General features: G+C 36.1%; 1 protein-coding gene and 1 non-coding gene across 13 annotated transcripts in view; one reads left to right on the forward strand and one right to left on the reverse strand.

The window, feature by feature from the left end:
- PRRC2C (proline rich coiled-coil 2C) overlaps window positions 1–19115 on the reverse strand; it is a 92044-nt gene that overhangs the window by 49125 nt on the left and 23804 nt on the right. For 8 of the 12 annotated variants that reach the window (XM_045547378.1, XM_045547381.1, XM_045547385.1 and 5 more), the window contains exons 2-12: window positions 18758–18923; window positions 17633–17810; window positions 16024–16133; window positions 14813–14938; window positions 12669–12892; window positions 9367–9449; window positions 8362–8495; window positions 8194–8281; window positions 6626–6770; window positions 5118–5171; window positions 1535–2147 (exon numbers count right to left, since the gene is read on the reverse strand). In XM_045547378.1, coding sequence (XP_045403334.1) covers window positions 1535–2147; window positions 5118–5171; window positions 6626–6770; window positions 8194–8281; window positions 8362–8495; window positions 9367–9449; window positions 12669–12892; window positions 14813–14938; window positions 16024–16133; window positions 17633–17810; window positions 18758–18869 — 1867 coding nt within the window. In that variant the 5' untranslated portion in view covers window positions 18870–18923. The remainder of the gene's footprint in view (window positions 1–1534; window positions 2148–5117; window positions 5172–6625; window positions 6771–8193; window positions 8282–8361; window positions 8496–9366; window positions 9450–12668; window positions 12893–14812; window positions 14939–16023; window positions 16134–17632; window positions 17811–18757; window positions 18924–19115) is intronic. The other 4 variants (XM_045547383.1, XM_045547377.1, XM_045547374.1 and 1 more) reach the window with 2 other exon arrangements.
- On the forward strand, window positions 13194–13301 carry LOC123636194. The gene has a single exon (XR_006734398.1). It is a non-coding gene; the product is annotated as a U6 spliceosomal RNA (small nuclear RNA).

Raw genomic sequence — 19115 nt, forward strand, 5'->3', positions numbered from 1 at the left:
TCCCAGGAGTTTGAGGTTGCAGAGAGCTATGATAATGCCACTGTACTCCACCCAGAGTGACAGAGCCAGACTCTGTCTTTAAAAAATTAAAAAATGAATTTCCTTATTTTTTATCTACAGTCCTCTTCGTAACTCTTAGTCAATCAGATTCCCTAAGGTTGACCTCTTTTAACATTCATCAATATTAAAGTATGACAATGGTTTCATTTCTTTTGTGAACAATTTTATTTCACTTTTTTTAGTGTTATGAGCAATCTTCTTAAGAACTTACATAATAAAAGCCCACTAACAATATCAAAGTCTCTCTAGAGTGACTAGTATGAAGAAAATTTATGAAATCTGATAATCTTAATTAAAGAAATGGTCCATATGGGCCTTACTTTATTAAAAAAAGATACAGCATACTTTTTTTTTGAGACAGGGTCTCACTCTGTTGCTGGGCTAGAGTGCAGTGGTGCCATCATAGCTCACTGCAACTTCTAACTCCTGCATTCAAGTGGTCCTCTTGCCTCAGCCTTAAAAGTGCCTGGGACTATAGGTGTGTGCCACCATGCCCAACTAATCGTTCTATTGTTTTGTAGTGATGGGGTCCTTACTATATTGCTTAGGTTGCTCTTGAACTTGTGGCCTCAAGCAATCCTCCTGCCTCACCCTCCCACAGTGCTAGGATTACAGGCTTGAGTCACTGCACTCAGCAAACATACTCTTTTCATTAAGAGCCAAGTTTGAAGGTACCCTTGAATATAAATAAACTTTATTTTATAACACAAATTTGTATTAAAATTTCAAGCAGTAAGGTCTTGTAAAAAGAGCATGAGATGTGGGGTTTGAAAGTTACAGCATTTCTATATCAGAAAACACAATAAAATAAAATCATATTTCTATTTTAACTCAAGCTGTCCATTAAAACCGAACTTTACTGTAGGTTAGTCAGGGTTTTATACTATATTTCAATGTCATTAATTAGTCTATAAACCAACTTGAAGAAGAATAAAGACGTTCATTAAATCTAAAAAAAGACTTTTTAAAAAAAGTATAATTACTATAGGAAATTATAGTCTAATAGCACACCAACTATACCATGGGACTCACATGTTTAAACTGTTAAATCTGAAATTATGAACTTTGTGTAGTCACTTAATTATGACAATCCAACATTCCTATTAAACTCTAATAAACTCTAAGTTCAGTTTTAAATGTATTAATGCACGTGAACAAATGAGATTTTATTTAGTTAAATGTCTTGGAGTCAGAAAAAAGTAAGGGAAGAATCAGTATAGGCAACTAGGCAGCCAATACAGTTTTGCAGACAAAACAGAATTGAAGCTCACCAAATAACTGAGAAAGCTTCAGGGATGTCTCTTCATATATAAAATAAGGAAACATGGCTCAAGCTCATTTTTTTTAAACTGCAAATGCTATCTTAAAACAATCACTTTTATTTTGATTACATATATTAAAATTATACAAGCACCAACAGTATAACTAACCTGAAGCCCTTGGTAAAGTTTATATAAGAATAAGACTATCCTACCTTTACTGCAGTTGTTTTCACTTTCTTGTTTTTCTACCACAGGTTCTAATGCAGGTTCTTTGGGTTCTATTTTTTCCTCTACTTTCTCCCTTTCCTTCTCCAGCTCACATGCCTTTTCTTGTTCTTTCATCTTTTGTAATTCTTTTTCCTTTTCCCTCTGCCTTTCTAATTCTTTTTCTTGCTTTCTTTCCTTTTCCATTTCTCTTTGTTTTTCCTGCTCCTTCTCCAACTCTTTCTCCTTTTCCTGCTGCCTCTCCCTTTCTTTTTCTCTCTCCTTCTCTCGCTCCTGTTCCTGTTCTTTTTCAAGTTCTTTCTCACGCTCTCGTTCCTTTTCTCTCTCCCTTTCCCTAATTTCCTCTGGAGATGGTTGTTTTTCCACAATGCCAAGTTTCTCATCCAATCGTTTCAGTTTCTCTGCACATGCTGCCTTCCTTTGTTCCTCCATTCTTCGCTCTTCCTCTTCACGCCGTTTACGAGCGCGTTCCACTGCTGCAGAAATTTCTGACTGCTGTCTTCGTCTTTGCTTCCATATTTCATCTTCATCAGGTACTTGCTGCTTGGAGGGAAAGGGGCCTGGTCTTCCAGGTATTGCCTGTCGATCTGGAGGTGGATGCTAAAATATTAAGACAAGTTTTCAGGTAAGTATGAGAACTACTTTTGACTGACACTAGGTATCATAGGAATGGAGAAGGAAAATAACTGCACAGAAATATCAGAATTTTCTCTGATAAACATACATATTACAATCAAAACACATAACATGGAAAATAAATTTAGATAATTCACCAAACTAAGAACACAATAATTAATCCAGCCACCCAATATTTACAGAGCATGTACCTATCTATATGTTGTGCCAGAGACTGTTGATCGCTCAGTATTCATTGAATAAAATTAGAAGTACAACACAGAATATCAAATTTAAAATTTAGAGACAAAAGAATTTAGAGTATGAATGCTTTAGCAGCAGCTGCCAAAACTCAAGTACCTAAGAGGGAGAAATGACGGCCATAAATATCCAAAATGGGCCGGGTATGGTGGCTCACGCCTGTAATCCTAGCACTCTGGGAAGCCGAGGTGGGAGGATTGCTCGAGGTCAGGAGTTTGAGACCAGCCTGAGCAAGAGTGAGACCCTGTCTCTACTAAAAAATAGAAAGAAATTATCTGGCCAACTAAAAATATATATAGAAAAAAAATTAGCCGGGCATGGTCGTGCATGCCTGTAGTCCCAGCTACTTAGGAGGCTGAGGCAGAAGGATCGCTTGAGCCCAGGAGTCTGAGGTTGCTGTGAGCTGCCCGGGCAACAGAGCGAGACTCTGTCCCAAAAAATACCTAAAATGATGGCACATGGTCCCTGAGAAAATTAAGGTACAGCTACAGGGAAAAACCAGAGAACCAAAGAAGCAAGTGAAGAAGAAGGAAGCAGTGCTGCTAATGACACTCAAAGAAGAAATTCCTACAAATCAGCCTGGGTAGAGAGAGTTCTATCTTTAGGATGAAAGATATAGAAAACATCTCTAGAACCCACACTGAAGAGTGGGAGGACGACCTGAGCGATCCAAGTTTCAATGACTGAATTTTCATTAATGTGTTAAAAAACAATGACTACAAGGTTTCAAATCACTACCAGCAACTATGCAAAACTAAACAGAATGAAAAAAAGCACATAAAGGGCTGAAACACAAAGGAGGTAAAAATAATTTTTTTGAAACATATTAATTTTAAAAGATACTAGGGTGAAGAAACCTTAAAAGCCATACGTTACTCAGTCAAAATCTTGACAAAAGCTAAAACAATGGTACAATGAAAACATCTGACTAAACGGTTTTAATAATGAATGCAGACTATCATTTACCAAGTAAGAGTGCTGTCTTATGCAAACCACTATATCTCTCTGGTGATGAATTTCTTTGTCTACAACCCCAAAACAAGCTGAAAAACCAAAATATATAAAAGCACCTAATTTATGCAGTAAACTCAAGGTAAACATTTTTCTAAAGCAGCTGCATTGAAGTAAAATTTACACGAAATGTGATACATATATTTGAAGAGTATAGTTTGGACAAATGATACACCTGTGTACCCACTGGTCCAGTTAAGACATAGAATCATCAATGATTGATGTCACTTCAATCATCACTCCGCTGCCCCCTCCTACCTGTGACCCTAAACATCCCTATCCCTGAGCTTGAATAATTGTGCTTGCCCTAAAATTTCATATAAATAGATACATAAAGTTATATTCTCTTTTGTGCTAGGTTCTTCTGATCAGTGTAATGGTTTTGATGTTATTATGTGTATTAGTATTTTGCTCCATTTTACAGCTGGATGGTATTCCATTACAGGCACATCATTTCCCCAATGATGGACTAGTGGGTTGTTTCCAGTTTTTTAAACTATGAATAAAACATTTATGATCATTCATGCATAAGTCTCTGTGTAAACGTATGTTTTCATTTCTCTCACATAAACAGCCAAGAGTGGAATTCCCAAGTCATAGGGTAAATATATGCTTCATTTATAAGACACTGCCAAACTGTTTTCCAAAGTGGTTACAAGGTTTCACCACGTATCAGGGTGCCGGGTGCTATACAGCCTTGCAAACACATGGTGTCAACAGTCTTTTTAATTTTGGGTGTGTAGCAAAATCTCAGTGTGGTTTTAACTTGCATTTCCCTAGTTAATAAAGATACTGAACATCTTTCCAAGTGCTTACAGGCCATTTGTGTATTTTCTTTTGTAAAGTAAATGTTCAAATTATTTTGTTGGGCTATTTTTCATATTATTGAGTTATAAGGTTTTGGGTTTTTTTAAGATAGCCCAGACGCAAGTCCTTTGTCAGATACATTAGGAATATGTGACATGTTTTTCAAAATCCAATTGACCAATTTCTCTTCTTTCTTATATCATGCCCAAGGTCATAGATAAGAAATCTTTGTCAGTCCCAAGTTCATAAAGACTTATCTTTTATATTTTCTTCTAGATGTTTTAGTTTTACCTTCTAAAGACTCTTGTAAAAAAAGTGGGGGGGGGTGAGCCTACTGAAATATAACAGTTGGTAGCAAGTAATGAGTGCATTACTACTAGGTCATTGAAAGGTATAGTGGGAGATGAAAGCATGTCTGCAGAGGGTTAATGAGAGAATGAACAGCAAAAGTCAGTAAGTATAAATAGTTCACTAAAAGAAGTTAGCTGTGATGGAGAACAGAAACAGGGTAGACACTAAAGGGGCATGGAAAGTGCGGTAGGGTAGTGTTAAGGGAGGGGTTTTTGTGGAGTTTATTGGTTGTAAAAGTATGTCCTTACTAGCAAGGACGACAAGAAGGAAGTCAGAGTATATGGGCACTGAAATGAGGAAAACAGTTATCTCCCAAGTACTTCTTATTTCGTTAGTGAAATTTGAAGCATACTTATCAGCTGAGAATGAAGATGTAAAAGAAGAGTAAGAAATCCAAGAACCACAAGGTAAAAAGTTGATAATTAGTTCATAGAAATTAGAAATAAAAAACATTTGGCCGCTTTCTATAAAAAAAAAGTCAAATAAAACATATACACCATAAACCAGCATTCAGTTAAAATTTACCTGCTGTGCCAACAACTTTGGAGGTGGTGGCAGATGTGAAGATGGTCCACGTTCCTATATAAGGAAGGATTGTTAAAAAAAAAAATCAGATAAGAATAAGATATCTATTGGAAATATTTCTGAATGTACTGATTTTCTCAATGAGACTGCAAGAATGGTAAAAGTAAACTATCTTTGTCCATTTCTCTTAATAAAAGCATATCACCCTCTGCAAAACTACTTTCTATAGAATCACTCTGTCATTTCCATAAGGTCAGAATTTCCAGTGCATTTTGCAATCAGTAGAGTTTTAGTGTAGCAATTCTGGAATTCTGACTGAAGAAACCTGGCTGGGGAGAGGTGTACCTCCAATTACTAAATTTTATTTATGTAAGCACAATTCTTTTCCTGGAATTTTTTCTTAATGGTAAACTAAAAATATGAGATTTATCTTAAAAAAGAAAAAAGAAACATCTAAAACACATTGGAGGCCAAGGCAGGAGGATTGCTTGAGGCCAGGAGTTTGAGACCAGCCTGGGCAACATAGCAAGACTCTGTCTTAAAAAAAAAAAATCTAGCTGGGTGAGGTGGGACACACCTGTAGTCCCAGCTGCTCAAGAGGCTGAGGTGGGAGGAACTACTTAGTATTTCTTCAATGTGCCACACTTTCTTATATTTTTCTACTCTGTACATGTTCCCACTGCTTGGAATAGCTCTCTTCCTTTTGTTTACTGGCTAATTCCTGCTTCTTTAAAAATTAGCTCAAGTACTAAGTCTCTAAGAACTCACTATGTGCCCTCTATCACATCACTTAGCACACTGTATTGTAACTGATGCTTACCGCCATTTTTTTTTCCTTTCAAAGAGATTGTTACCTACCTCCTTTTAGCTCTCTGAAAGGACAAGCTCTTCCATTTGTTTTGTATGAATTCAACAAACACAAGCTGACAATACTCTGATTCCTTAATACAGAGTTAAGTAGACTCTCTTGAAAACAGCTCTTTTTTATTCCCAGTTCATAATGCAGTTCTTGCTACCATTTACCATCTCAGAAGTGGATCAAGTAAATCTGTTGCCCACATATTTCTCTTCTTTCACAATGTTCTTCAAAATGATTCAGACTGCTTAGATGTCCCCACTAGCTATGTGTGATTTCCCTACACAGACAGTGTGCTATTTCATGCACAAAGACTGACTAGTATTTGTAAAATATTCAGTTAACCATAAAGCACACACTTCAGAAATGTTCCTTTTACTTTGGAAAAACAAGTTTATTCCTCCACTCTGCTATGACTCAGCTATGTCATAAAGGGAAAAGGTAAAACCTTTTTTCTTGATAGTTTTTTTCCTTGATAATTTTAGTTACTATACTGATAAGTCCCATTAGTGTACAATCAATATTATGATGTAGATCTAGGGCTATTAAAAAAAAACACACAATTCCCTTTCCTGAGCCCCCTTCTAACTGTAAGATTAATTCATCCATAGTATGTACTAAAATGACAAGAATGTCCTTGAGTCCAACAAACCTGATTAAATGAAGGCCCTTTCCCATAGGGCCCTTTTGTTACTGGTGCCTGGGCAGAGATTTGAGATGAAGATTTAGTGTTGCAAACTTCATCTGCTTCTTTTCGGTTTTCAGTGTTTTCAGAGGCTTTGGAAACTTGATCCTCACTGAGGAATCAAAATGCAGAAGAAATAATAAAAGTACAGTGGACAGACTGCATTATAAGTAAATGTACTATCTCTCCATATATTTAAAAAAAAACTTACTCCTGTACGATTTCAGGGGAAAAAAATGTATCAGGCAATGAGATGGGTTTGTGACCTATTGCTGCTAATTTGTTCATTCAATAAATATATACTATGTATCTATAATGAGCTGGGGACTGGGTTTATCCAGGTTATCACAAGGCATATAGTATAATACAGTAGTTATCAAATCGAGACATTCACATCTGACACAAAACCTCGCAAAGAAATATAACCCTATCATTTTCTATCTCCTCCACCCAAGAAGTCTAATCTAGATTCAAGAGAGTAATACTGGAAATATTATTCAGCTGCATTCTAATTTATTCTGACATAATACAAAAGATAAATTAAACTACAGTATGTTTAAAAGTCGCAACAAATAGCAGGCATCTCACAAATGATTGTGAAACTGTGGTGTACTATATCACAATGCAGAGCTGAGAAATTACACCAATATGTGCATAGAAACTTCTGTGTATTTTAAAAGCTGACTTTTATGCTAATGACCCATATATTCCTGACTGATGCCCCTATATCCAAGAAGAAAGGAAAGAGATAAAAAGCTCCCATTTTCCAAGGCCCTAATGCTGCTTGCTAAATGAAAAAAAAATAAAAAAATAAAAAAAATTCAAAGACTTGAAGCAGCTGTGGTAACTCAAGGAATTATTCTCCAATTTGTAAATATGCATTGGGTCAAGCAAGTAATAGTTTAAAATGGCCTGATACTGATTCTCAACATATCTCCAATTAGACGCCAAGTATCTCAATATCTTTTTTTTAATGTACTTTCTTGAGAAACATAAAATCTTGGCCGGGCGAAGTGGCTCACGCCTGTAATCCTAGCACTCTGGGAGGCCGAGGCGGGTGGATCGCTCGAGGTCAGGAGTTCGAGACCAGCCTGAGCGAGACCCTGTCTCTACTAAAAATAGAAAGACATTATCTGGCCAACTAAAAATATATAGAGAAAAAATTAGTTGGGCATGGTGGCACATGCCTGTAGTCCCAGCTATTCGGGAGGCTGAGACAGTAGGATCGCTGAAGCCCAGGAGTTTCAGGTTGATGTGAGCTAGGCTGACGCCATGGCACTCACTCTAGCCCGGGCAACAAAGCGAGACTCTGTCTCAAAAAAAAAAAAAAAGAAAAAAGAAAATCTTAATTCCTTGCTTAGCCGTACCATATTAATTTGACTCATTAATCAGCCTCCTACTCAGTAAAACTTCTTAGAGAATAGAGAAATTTTATAAATAAGGAACAAATGTCTATTAATAATTCTCTGCATAAACAATGTTATATAATAACAATTTCATACTGCATTAGTAAAAAAGATATCAAAACAACTTACCCGCTATTCTCTTTAGGACTACTACTTCCTTGCTCATCGTCATCACTGAAATTCAGCTGTTCTGTATAGTCTACTTCCATCTGAGCACCTATTAAATTAAGGAAAATTCAGACTAACTGCTTAAAAGCATCTAACAATTTAAAGTACTTAACTAATTTTGCCTCTTACCTGCCCAACCTTCATCAGCTTCAGCATCTAGGTTATCAAATTTATCAAGCTCTTTCAGTTCCGATGCACTAAGGATGGATGGCCGTTCAGGCTCTGAGGCCCACGAAGGAGGTGGGCCCCTTCCTCGAAGGCCTCTAAGGAAGGGGAGGTCAAGGTGGGAAAAGACAAAGTTTTAATGATACTAAATTAGGAGAGTACTAAAAGATTGGAATTTAGTTCATTTCAATTCAACATTAGTGTTTTGTATGCCAAGATATACAAAATGTCTTGCACTGACCTGTATATGAAGAAATTAATACTAATACATAATTACAGGACAATGCACAATATATTCCTATTTAATAGATGACAGGGTTTTTCAAACAATTATCAAAGATTTAAAATAAAACAGACATATGCTAAAGAATAGAAAATAAGCAATGCAAATATAAATGAATTTTCGCTATATGTACATAAAAATTATTTTTGTGAGGTTTTGGGAGAAAAAGGTATCAATGAATGAGACAGGTTTGTGACCTAGTGTTGATACAGCCCTGGATCTATATAAATAATTTTTACTGCATATTAACAGAAATTACCAATATAACTAAAATTATCAAGTAAAAACTAAAGTTTTACCTTTTTTCTCCTTGTGATAAGCCCAGTTTTATGCTCAAAACTAATCTCAAAATATATAATCCTGAGAAAAACCATCATTCAAGAGGATGCTCAAGTCTCACACTGAGTGAGAGTGAGCTCAAGGCATCACTAATATGGAAGGAGGAAGAAACAAATGTCATCAGTTTTAGGGCTATGATTTTCAGATTTTAGAATTTTATGTCAGATCAAAGTTTTAAAGGAATAGAGTATTTTTGTTCTGTTTTATAAGAGCCAACTATTTAATGGCAATTGTACTGTCAGGACAGAAAAATGATCAATTTTTCTCATACCACAATCCATTCAACCTTCAGAAAATCTTAATGAGCATTATATTCCTTGCAGAAGTTAATCATTTATTAGTCTTACTTGTTTGTTTCAGATAAAGAAGGTGGAAATCTCATGGGACCATGTAGAGGAGGATATGCCATCCTTGGATACTGCTGAAACATCTGAATGAAGAGAACAAAAAAATTTCAATAAATTTAGCAACTCAGTTATAAAACAACAACAACAAAAGAATCAATCTGACGAGGCCTAGGTCTGAAATTAAAATTTATAGGAAGTATAATTAAAATGAACAGTACCATTAATAATGAATTTTATCTGCTAGCATAGATCATCATTCACCCTCAATAACAAGCCATGTGCAAGACCACTGCCTCCACCAAGTCTTTACAAATAGAGGTAATAACTAGGGCGCATGATATGAAGAACTTCTGTGTCTCATTAACAAAATTACATAAAGCAGATTGTGGGTATTGACAACATACATACACACATGCACCCCAGAAAACTGCAAAGCCTCAATCAAGTGGGACACCAGAGAGGCAAAATAATGTGAGCCTTCATCCTAAAGCAGGAGTAGACTAACTGGAGGCAGGTTTGTTGATAAAGAGGGACTCAGCTCAGATAAAGTTAATGAATAGTCCACAACCCAAGGGAGTAAGGGGGGAGGAGGAGAGCTACTTAGAGATTTTCTATGGATAGGTGGATTCTCAATCAAGTTACTGAACAGATAATTGTAAACTGAAGCCCAAGCAGGTCAAGATGACGCTCTCTGTGGAAATTTGGCTTTGAGAAGTTAAACTCAAGTTAAACTTAGAGGAAGACATCAGATAGATTATGAAGACAAAGAACATCAAGGGGCTGGGCGCGGTGGCTCACGCCTGTAATCCTAGCACTCTGGGAGGCCAAGGCGGGAAGGTCACTTGAGGTCAGGAGTTCGAGACCAGCCTGAGCAAGAGCGAGACCCCATCTCTACTAAAAATAGAAAGAAATTATATGGACAGCTAAAAATATACATAGAAAAAAAAAATTAGCTGGGCATGGCGGCACATGCCTGTAGTCCCAACTACTTGGGAAGCTGAGGCAGAAGGATTGCTTGAGCTCAGGAGTTTGAGGTTGCTGTGAGCTAGGCTGATGCCATGGCACTCTAGCTAGGGCAAAAGAGCAAGACTCTGTCTCAGAAAAAAAAAAAAAAAAAAAAAAAAAAGAACATCAAGGGATTCATCGTATGATTTGGAAAGAACGAAGTGTCAAAGAGTACTTGGTCATTTATTATTTGCTCATATCCAAGTCAAATTATGTAAATAATATGAAATTGTATTACCTTAAATTAAACACATAATTTGTATCCTGAAAAAGAAGATTAGGTTTTCTTTAAAAAAAAAAAAAAGGCTGTGTTACATAAGAAAATTACCTTACACTTGCAAAAAGGCAATGTCTATATGATTATGCTATCTAAATAAGAAATTTCTCCTAAATAGGGTTGAAGCAAAGTTAATTAAGTTAAGCAGCAGCTGAAACTCAGCTGGGGAAGCTATTTGTTTGGGGAATACTCTGGAGAATTTCCAGTTGCATCACACTTCTATACTGAAGTTAGTAAATACACTAATGGAGGCAAATTTTCATAGGTAAAGTTGGGTTAGATCCTTTTGATCATTCAGACATAAAGATTAATTTCATGTGATTGTTAATGCTTAAATTTTGGCATTTGCCACAAAATTAACTGTAGAAACAATCTTTAAATTCTCAGTATATAAAGTAGTCATTTTAAAATGTTTTTGTTAATTAGTGGAATACTTTGTTCAAACAAAATCGTCAATGAAATTGGGAATGAAGCCTACTAGGTCTTCCTTCTCGGTCCTGCCTTACCCCCCAAACTTGGAAGTTCCAGGGTCTTTGGAAGTATAATTTGAAAATTAATAGGAGAAAAGTTATTGGTTATAAATAATTTTTTAAGGCTAAGTCAGTAATACTATCTTTATATGTCCAAACTTCCTTTTAGAAAATATTTAACAAGCAATGGTATTAAATCATTTATTTCCATTACTCTAGAATTGTTAAAAAAGTAATACAATGAAGGACTAGAAAATGTGATGGATATTTATAACTTGAATATTTAGGAGTTAAACCACAAACTAAATAAATATTATCTAGATTTTTCCTCCCTATGAGAGTAATGAATGGGTCTTCTGGAAACTAAAGGTATTTACTCAGGCACATGTTATAACTGCACAGTAGACTGACAGCAAACAAAAGAATGAGGGTACCGAATCTCAGTTTATAGAAAATGCAGGAGTTAGAAGTTTATATTAAATGGAACTGCAAAGATGGAATCAACAAAATCTAGACTCTGAGAAACCTCACAGGTTAACAAATAAATTGTAACAGATAAACTCCAAAGAAAAGAGATGGAAGTACCTCTAGGTAATGAGATTCTTAGGACAAATCTGAACCAATCTCAAGGCATGGTCATTGCCTGGGTCCTAATTATGAGATATTCAGAGAAACCGAAATACTGACGCGACAGTTGAGAACATTAGGAAATTAGTTTTCTTTTTAGGTGTGACAATGGCACTATGAAATTTTTCCCCAAGTCTTTATCTCTTAAAATACAACTTAAAATATTTACAGATGAAATGATATATCTTAGATTTACTTTAATAATCCAAAGGGGTGGGGAAAGAGGCAGATTCACTGTATTATATTTTTGTAGATGTTTAAAATTTTCTATAATAGGCTGGACACGGTGGCTCACTCCTGTAATTGTAGCCCTCTGGGAGGCCGAGGTGGGTGGATCGCTCGAGGTCAGGAGTTCGAGACCAGCCTGAGCGAGACCCCATCTTTACTAAAAATAGAAATAAAAAAAAAATTATCTGGACAACTAAAAATATATATAGAAAAAAATTAGCCGGGTATGGTGGCACATGCCTGTAGTCCCAGCTATTTGGGAGGCTGAGGCAGTAGGATCCCTTAAGCCCAGGAGTTTGAGGTTGCTGTGAGCTAGGGTGACGCCATGGCACTCACTCTAGCCCGGGCAACAAAGTGAGACTCTGTCTCAAAAAAAAAAAAAAAAAAATTTTTCTATAATAAAAAGTTAAAACAATTAATAACCAGTGGCTCTATCCATAGGTCTAATAATTATTTTCAGGAAATACTGAATGTAATGTGATAAGAAAATATCTATAATCCCTATTAATGATAAAGACACAAATACTGCTGATACTCCTCACTCGTTTCCTATAGTCATAATTTAAAAAAACATTAATTTTTATTTAGATGTTAATGAAAATAAAGACCTAAACTTTTCCCCATTCCAATTCTCTCCTTGGTCCCCAGATCAAAAACCTCATTATTTGACTGCTTGTTCACTGAACAACACTCACATAAGGAGGCATCATAGCTCTATATTGGGAAGCAAGGGCAGTCTGCTGTCCATTCAGTTTCGCCTGTGGCGGACCACAAGCTATCCTCTTTTCCACCACTTTGAGGATATCATTTTGCTCTGATGTTCCAGCTGTGCTTTCATCTTGGCCAGGGAGCTTTTCATCTTGATCAGATGAAGAAGGTGAGCCAGCAGACTTACCACCATCTCTCCAACAAGCAACATCTGGTACAAAGAAAGAAGAAAGGAAAAAGAAAAAAAAAAGTCTGAAAATGGAAACAAGTGAAACCAAACGAGGCACATTTCGAAAAAAATATAAGCAAGCAAGCACAGTGAAAGAGCAAATAAAGTCTAATCTAGGCCCTATCAATGTTTATAAGGTGTTCAGATAGTCGAATAGTGGCTTCCAAAGCAGAGAGATGTACTTTCAGAGGGTGTCACTACAAGCAAATACTGGGGTGCGAGGAAAATGTTAGAGCTTCTCCATGAAACTTCACTAATATTTTATAGAAAGATTAAAATCACTGTTCTCCTGCTCGGCAGCACATATACTAAAACTGGAATGATACAGAGAAGATTAGCACGGACCCTGTGCAAGGATGACGTAATTTTAGATTAAAAAAATAAAATAAAATGAAATGAAATAAAATAAAATAAAATAAAATCATTGTTCTCATGTGATCCATGTCAGATGGTCATGTTTCAGGCTGAGATACACCTGAGGTTTCCTGAGGGAAGGAAAGTCAGTCTACAATCTAGAAAGGTTGACAGTGATGCTTTCATCTGCTTTCAGTTTATTCTTGCTAATTACACACACCCAGGTGAGCCAATTTAGTGACATTGTCTGGTTCAACTACACTTAACCAAATAAAACAGCAAAGTGGTTTTGTGAGGAACCTCGTGTAACCAACCAGTCTCCAAGAAGGCCTGAATGGTCTCAACCTCCTGGTATTCACACCCAGTATACTCCCTTTTCAAACAGTGTACCAGGGTTGGTCTGTGAAACCTGTAGAATACGGCAGAAGTGCTAGCATGTCCCTTTCGAGATTAGGTTATGAAAGACTGGAGGTTGTGTCTTGGGTGGGGTAATATTTATCTGTGTCTCATCACTTACTCTAGGGAAGCCATGTAATCAGCAGCCTCACTGAGAGGCTAACATACTAAAAAGAGCAAACAGCTCTACATGAATGAGTTTGGAAGTACAGCCTTAGTTAAGTCAGCCTCAGACGACAGCTTCATTGCAGCCTTGTGTGAAAGTTACTTAGCCAAAACCCCCAGCTAAGCTGATCTTGGATTCGTGGCCCTCAGATACTGTGCGAGATCATAAGCACTGTTTCAGTTTGTTGCTTTACGTTGTCAAATTTGTTATGCAGCAATAAATAACTGCTGAAAATTCAACCGAACAAGAAAATAGCACAGCTGACACATCTATTCTTAAAATGAACTCACCAACCACATTAAGATGATTAAAAAATAAAGATGATTTAGATTTGTTCAGATCTGAAGTGAACCCCCCAAAATGTGAAATGTGTCAGATTATTAGAAATATGAATTTGTAAACAAACATTGTCAGAAGAATCTCCCCATGTGTATAGGATCCTTTAAGATATTTGGTAATGACAATATGAAACTACAACTATTAATAAGACATTTTAAGAACAAAATTTTATGCTATTTTAGTTTTAGCTTTATAATGCACGTAAAGTATCCCTCACTATCCAGAATGATGTTTCCTCAGTTTGAGTTCAGAAAGAAAGGAATTACTGAATATTAACATAGTAATTAATAAATGTATATGGTTCACAAATAGTTATATATTGGGGAAGTTTGCTCTAAAACTTTTACCACTGTGACAAAGCCCAGATATTAATGTACATAAGACACCTGGGCATCTTGTTTAAATGCAGATTTTGATGTAGAAGGTTGGATGTTAGGCCTAACAGTACACATTTCTAACAAGTTTTCAAGTTATAGTGATACTGCTGGTGCAAAAAGCACACTTGAATATTAATAGGAAGCAACTATAGTATTAGTCTGCCTTTTCGAACTAGGCATATATAAAATAGCATGCAGGAGGTTAAATCACAAGATAAATCACAAGTATGATCTCATTCTGTGCTTTTATTAAAGAGAAAGTACTCTTACTTGGCGGGCGTAAGCTGGGTCCAGGTCCATAGTTGTCATCATTTGCTTCCTTTTCTTTTTTTTCCTGATCCCCAGCTGCCTGCAGGCTGGGAAATTCTTGCTGAAACTGACTATTCACCTGGATTCCTACAGATTTAAAACAAAACAAAACAAAACACGTGAAAGGTAACTTTTATACTGAAAATAATTCAAATAACCCTCCCAGGACAGAGCTCTCTGACTCTTTCTGATAAATCATTCCACATTTCAATGATGACTGTTCATATTCATAAAACTTTTAAATTTATCTACAATTTTTTGAAAAGTTAATGAACAGCCATGAGGACATAAAAAAATCTAAAAAAGGAATCTTCCACATACCATTCCAGAAGACTCATTTAAGATGATCAGGCAAGTGAAGAGAGTTTCTCTTTTATTATGACTCCTTACATTTTTAATAAGTCAAATTCCTTTGCTAAAACTTCTAAGAATTAATTCAAATCTTATTAGTGAAACAGAATTTTATTAATGAAGTTTGCAAGTATCAACGTGAGACTAAAATGCCATCATTTAATTTACTGCTTTCATTTAATTTACCAGAGATAGTGACAGCATCTCATTATTCACCTATCTACCTATTTTTATAATTCGATAACTTAAAAGAAATTTTATTAGGTTGAGGGCCTCAATTCCTTCTTCCATAGAATGTTTTATAGATAGTTCCTGTTTTGCAAATGGGAAAATTAATTCTGTTGGGTATTCTACCATTCCTTGGGGGGAGTGGGGATGTTATAGATACTGTCTTTATGGTTACTCTCTAGCTCTTTTCCACGAGGAAATCGTGACAACATGTTTGAAACAGGAGAGGTTGGGGGCATAGTTGGAGATGAATATGGTTTCTAGCAATCTATGCAATGTCTAGGTGTTTTTTATGTCTCAAAGAGCTGAAGATACAGCTTTTGTCCAGACATGTAGTGGTAAAGATAAAATAATGTGGGGCAGAGGCAATCTTAAAGACTCCCCTTTTAAGTACTATCATTGACTCATACATGGCTCTTGATACTGTAATTTAGCTAGCCCAAGAGATTTTTAAAAGACCCCTTTTTCAGGCTTGAGTATTTCCTTTGACAATGCTTTTTCTGCCTCTACCAAAACCATCTACCTCTTATCTCCTGCATGGCTGCTCAGTAACTATCAAGCCTAACTAGTTTCTCCAGCTAATGTCCACTTACCATCTCCTTGCCCACCTTGCTTGTTACTGGCCCATGATTTGGGAGCAGGTGCTACTTCTGGGGGAGCTGCAACCCCAGGTTTTGGTTGTGCTGGTGGCACTTCTGGTGTTCTTTAAAAAAATACGAATCCATTATTTCAGATACTGTTGTGTTCAAATAAAATAAAACAAATATATTTAAGGTACATTTGTGTTAAAATTACTTTGACTACATATTTACCCACTGATAAATCTACCATAAATGTTTTCCCTCTGCAACATTCCTTTAAATGAATTATGGTTCTTTTTGTCCCCTTTCATCTCTGCCCTTGAGTAACCCAATGAGATAACAACATTGCTTATTTTCCATTTTGGTTAAAAAAAAAAAAAAAAAAAAAGAAACACTTATGACTAAACATAGTTGCCAAAAATCTGTTTTGAAGAAGTGAACATTTATGATTAGAAATAACAGTATAAGCATACCTACAGTCTGGACTGGTAGAATTTGCTGGGGACTAAGGCTAAGCAAATGCTCCATCTGGCAGTCAACAGGTTCACCACTGCACTTATTATTGTTATTCAAAGAGGCAACAGCAACCTACCTGGTCCATTCCCATGAGGTAAGATATTTTAAAAGGGTATATAGTTTTATTCAATCCCTGTAATGAGGTAGTGCTTTAAAACGAAAAAGTTAAGAGGCTCACAAAATCTAATATATTTGCTAGTACACTTAGCACTGTAACTGACTCAGTACTAAACTAATTCTAGTACAACTAAGAAGCAGAGAACAATAAGTCCTTGATAAACTTCTGCACAAAAGCCAGGCCTGGCTGTGCATGCCTGTAGTCCCAACTACTTGGGAGGCTGAGGCGGGAGGATCGCTTGAGCCCAGGAGTTCAAGGCTACAGTGCGCTATGATCATGCCACTGCACTCCAGGAGGGGTGACAGAGAAGAGTCCCTGTCTATATATACAAACTTCTGCACAAGTAGTCAAAACACAGGCAAAAAACCAAAAAACCAAAAAAACAAAAGTACCAACGGTTTATTTCATTTTTTAAAATTACCACTGTTTAGTTTGGTCATTCAATTAACTAAGAGCCTGGCACAATCTCTGACACACAAAAGGCTGAGTATTTGTTGAAAGAATAATGATTAAGACAGCACTATTAATTTTATCCTAGCTTTCCTGCTCTTTAGTCAACAAATATTACTTGAGCACCTACAAATGCATCAAGCACAGTTTTGATTCAAAGCTGGAGATATATGACGAATCAAGCGGATACACATCTTAAGCATCATGGAGTAGAGGTAACAGACTCAACTCAAACATGTTAGAAAAAGAATGTCTGAGTTGGTGGTGCTGGGAGAGGAAGGAGCCTAATACAGGCTATGACATAAGCAAAGTTGTGATTAGCAATTCTGGCATCTGTTCTACCTTGACAATTAGAAATACTGTCACTTGACCCACTCATGGAAAAAAAAAATCGACAGTTACTATATAGTCAAAGACTTTAAAGGGTAATGAAATAACTAATACATGTAGCACAACACTTAGCACCTATCAAGTACTCAAACGAAGTTTCCTACAAAGAAAGGGAAGGGTTTCAAACTTTAATAGACTTTGACTCACTTTTCCTCTTCATGTTGCTCTTGTTTTGATGCCCACCCTGTGCCATCTTTAGGTACAATGTTCACATTAGGATCATTGCCTTTGTTTTCTGCTTTAAGACTTGGGAGGTTGGCAGGTGGAGGCATACGCCGTGAAATACCAACTTTTCCAAGACTCTGTAATCCATGTCGAGCTGCAACTAAAGATCAATAACATCAACTTTCTTAGAATATCTATTTGATTACACATTTTAATCTTCAAACAATAAGAAAAAACAATAAGAATCAGTGGAATTCCTGAACAGTCATTCCTAGTATTTTAAAACAAGAATTTTTAAAGCAAGCAACACAGCTGCAACACAATTCAGCATAGAAATATTAAACAATCAAGCAATTAAACAGATGCTTTTAAAATTCCAACAACGCAACCCAACACACTGCAAAAAACCCACAACCTTGATAATATTGGCTTTGAAATTTTTTCAGGGAATCTGTTTCAAACTCAAAATTTAGAATGTTAGAGAATAAATAAGTTGACTTTTATGTTCATAATGAATACTGTTAATGTGCTATACATGGTCCAGTTTTCACTGTATATACTAGGCTCCAGGTATCCAAGTTTGAAGAAAAAAAAAAAGAAAGAAATAGAGGACTTCTATGACTAAAGAGATAGTAAGTAATATATACCCACTAATATATACCCCTCCCCCATGCCTATCATTCTCATTGACTGACGTTCCCCTTTGGAGCCATACAGTTCTACTTATTTTCTGCTGACAACAAATAGGGAAAAATAAAAATACTTTTAAAGGGCTCTGTGAAAATGTAAATTTTTTATTCTTTTTCCTTTTCTTTTGTTTTAAGAGACAAGCTCTCCACTTTGTTGCCCAGGCTGGTCTGAACTCCTGGGCTCAAGTGACCCTCCAACCTCAGCCTCCCAAGTAGCTGGGATTATAGGCATGAGCTACCGTACCTTGCTCTAAATTTTCAATATAAGATATTTAATTCATACCCTCTGAAAAATGTGTGTATGCATAAAAAGGCAAATGTAAATAGGGTTGCATTAACTTGGATTTGTCCTAGCTTCTAATAGGAGTATACCAAAACAAAACCATGAAAAACATAAATGTCATCTGATTTTACTCACCTGTTGTTTTCTGAGTTTCTAATGATTTACCCTTGTAAGTATTAAATAAACTCAGTGTTGCATACTTTTTCCCATCCTTTGCTTTTGTGCTCTGGCCTGACTTCTCCGACATTTCGGTGGAAACTCATCGAGTCCAAAACCTCCTGCCACACCCCTTACAACCAGTCTTTAAGATGCACATAAGAAAGAAAAATAAGAGGGAAAATTTTAGAATTTATTAAGTGACTAAAAACTCAGTAAATTCAAATGTTCACAGAAATTCTGGAAAAATAACTGAGAAATGAAAAAATCAATCTTCAATAACTCATAATGATAATTTCATAGACCATACACAAAAAAATCATAATAAACTACCATC

The sequence above is a fragment of the Lemur catta genome, chromosome 3 (assembly GCF_020740605.2).
Source record: "Lemur catta isolate mLemCat1 chromosome 3, mLemCat1.pri, whole genome shotgun sequence".
NCBI classification, from domain to species: Eukaryota; Metazoa; Chordata; class Mammalia; order Primates; family Lemuridae; genus Lemur; species Lemur catta.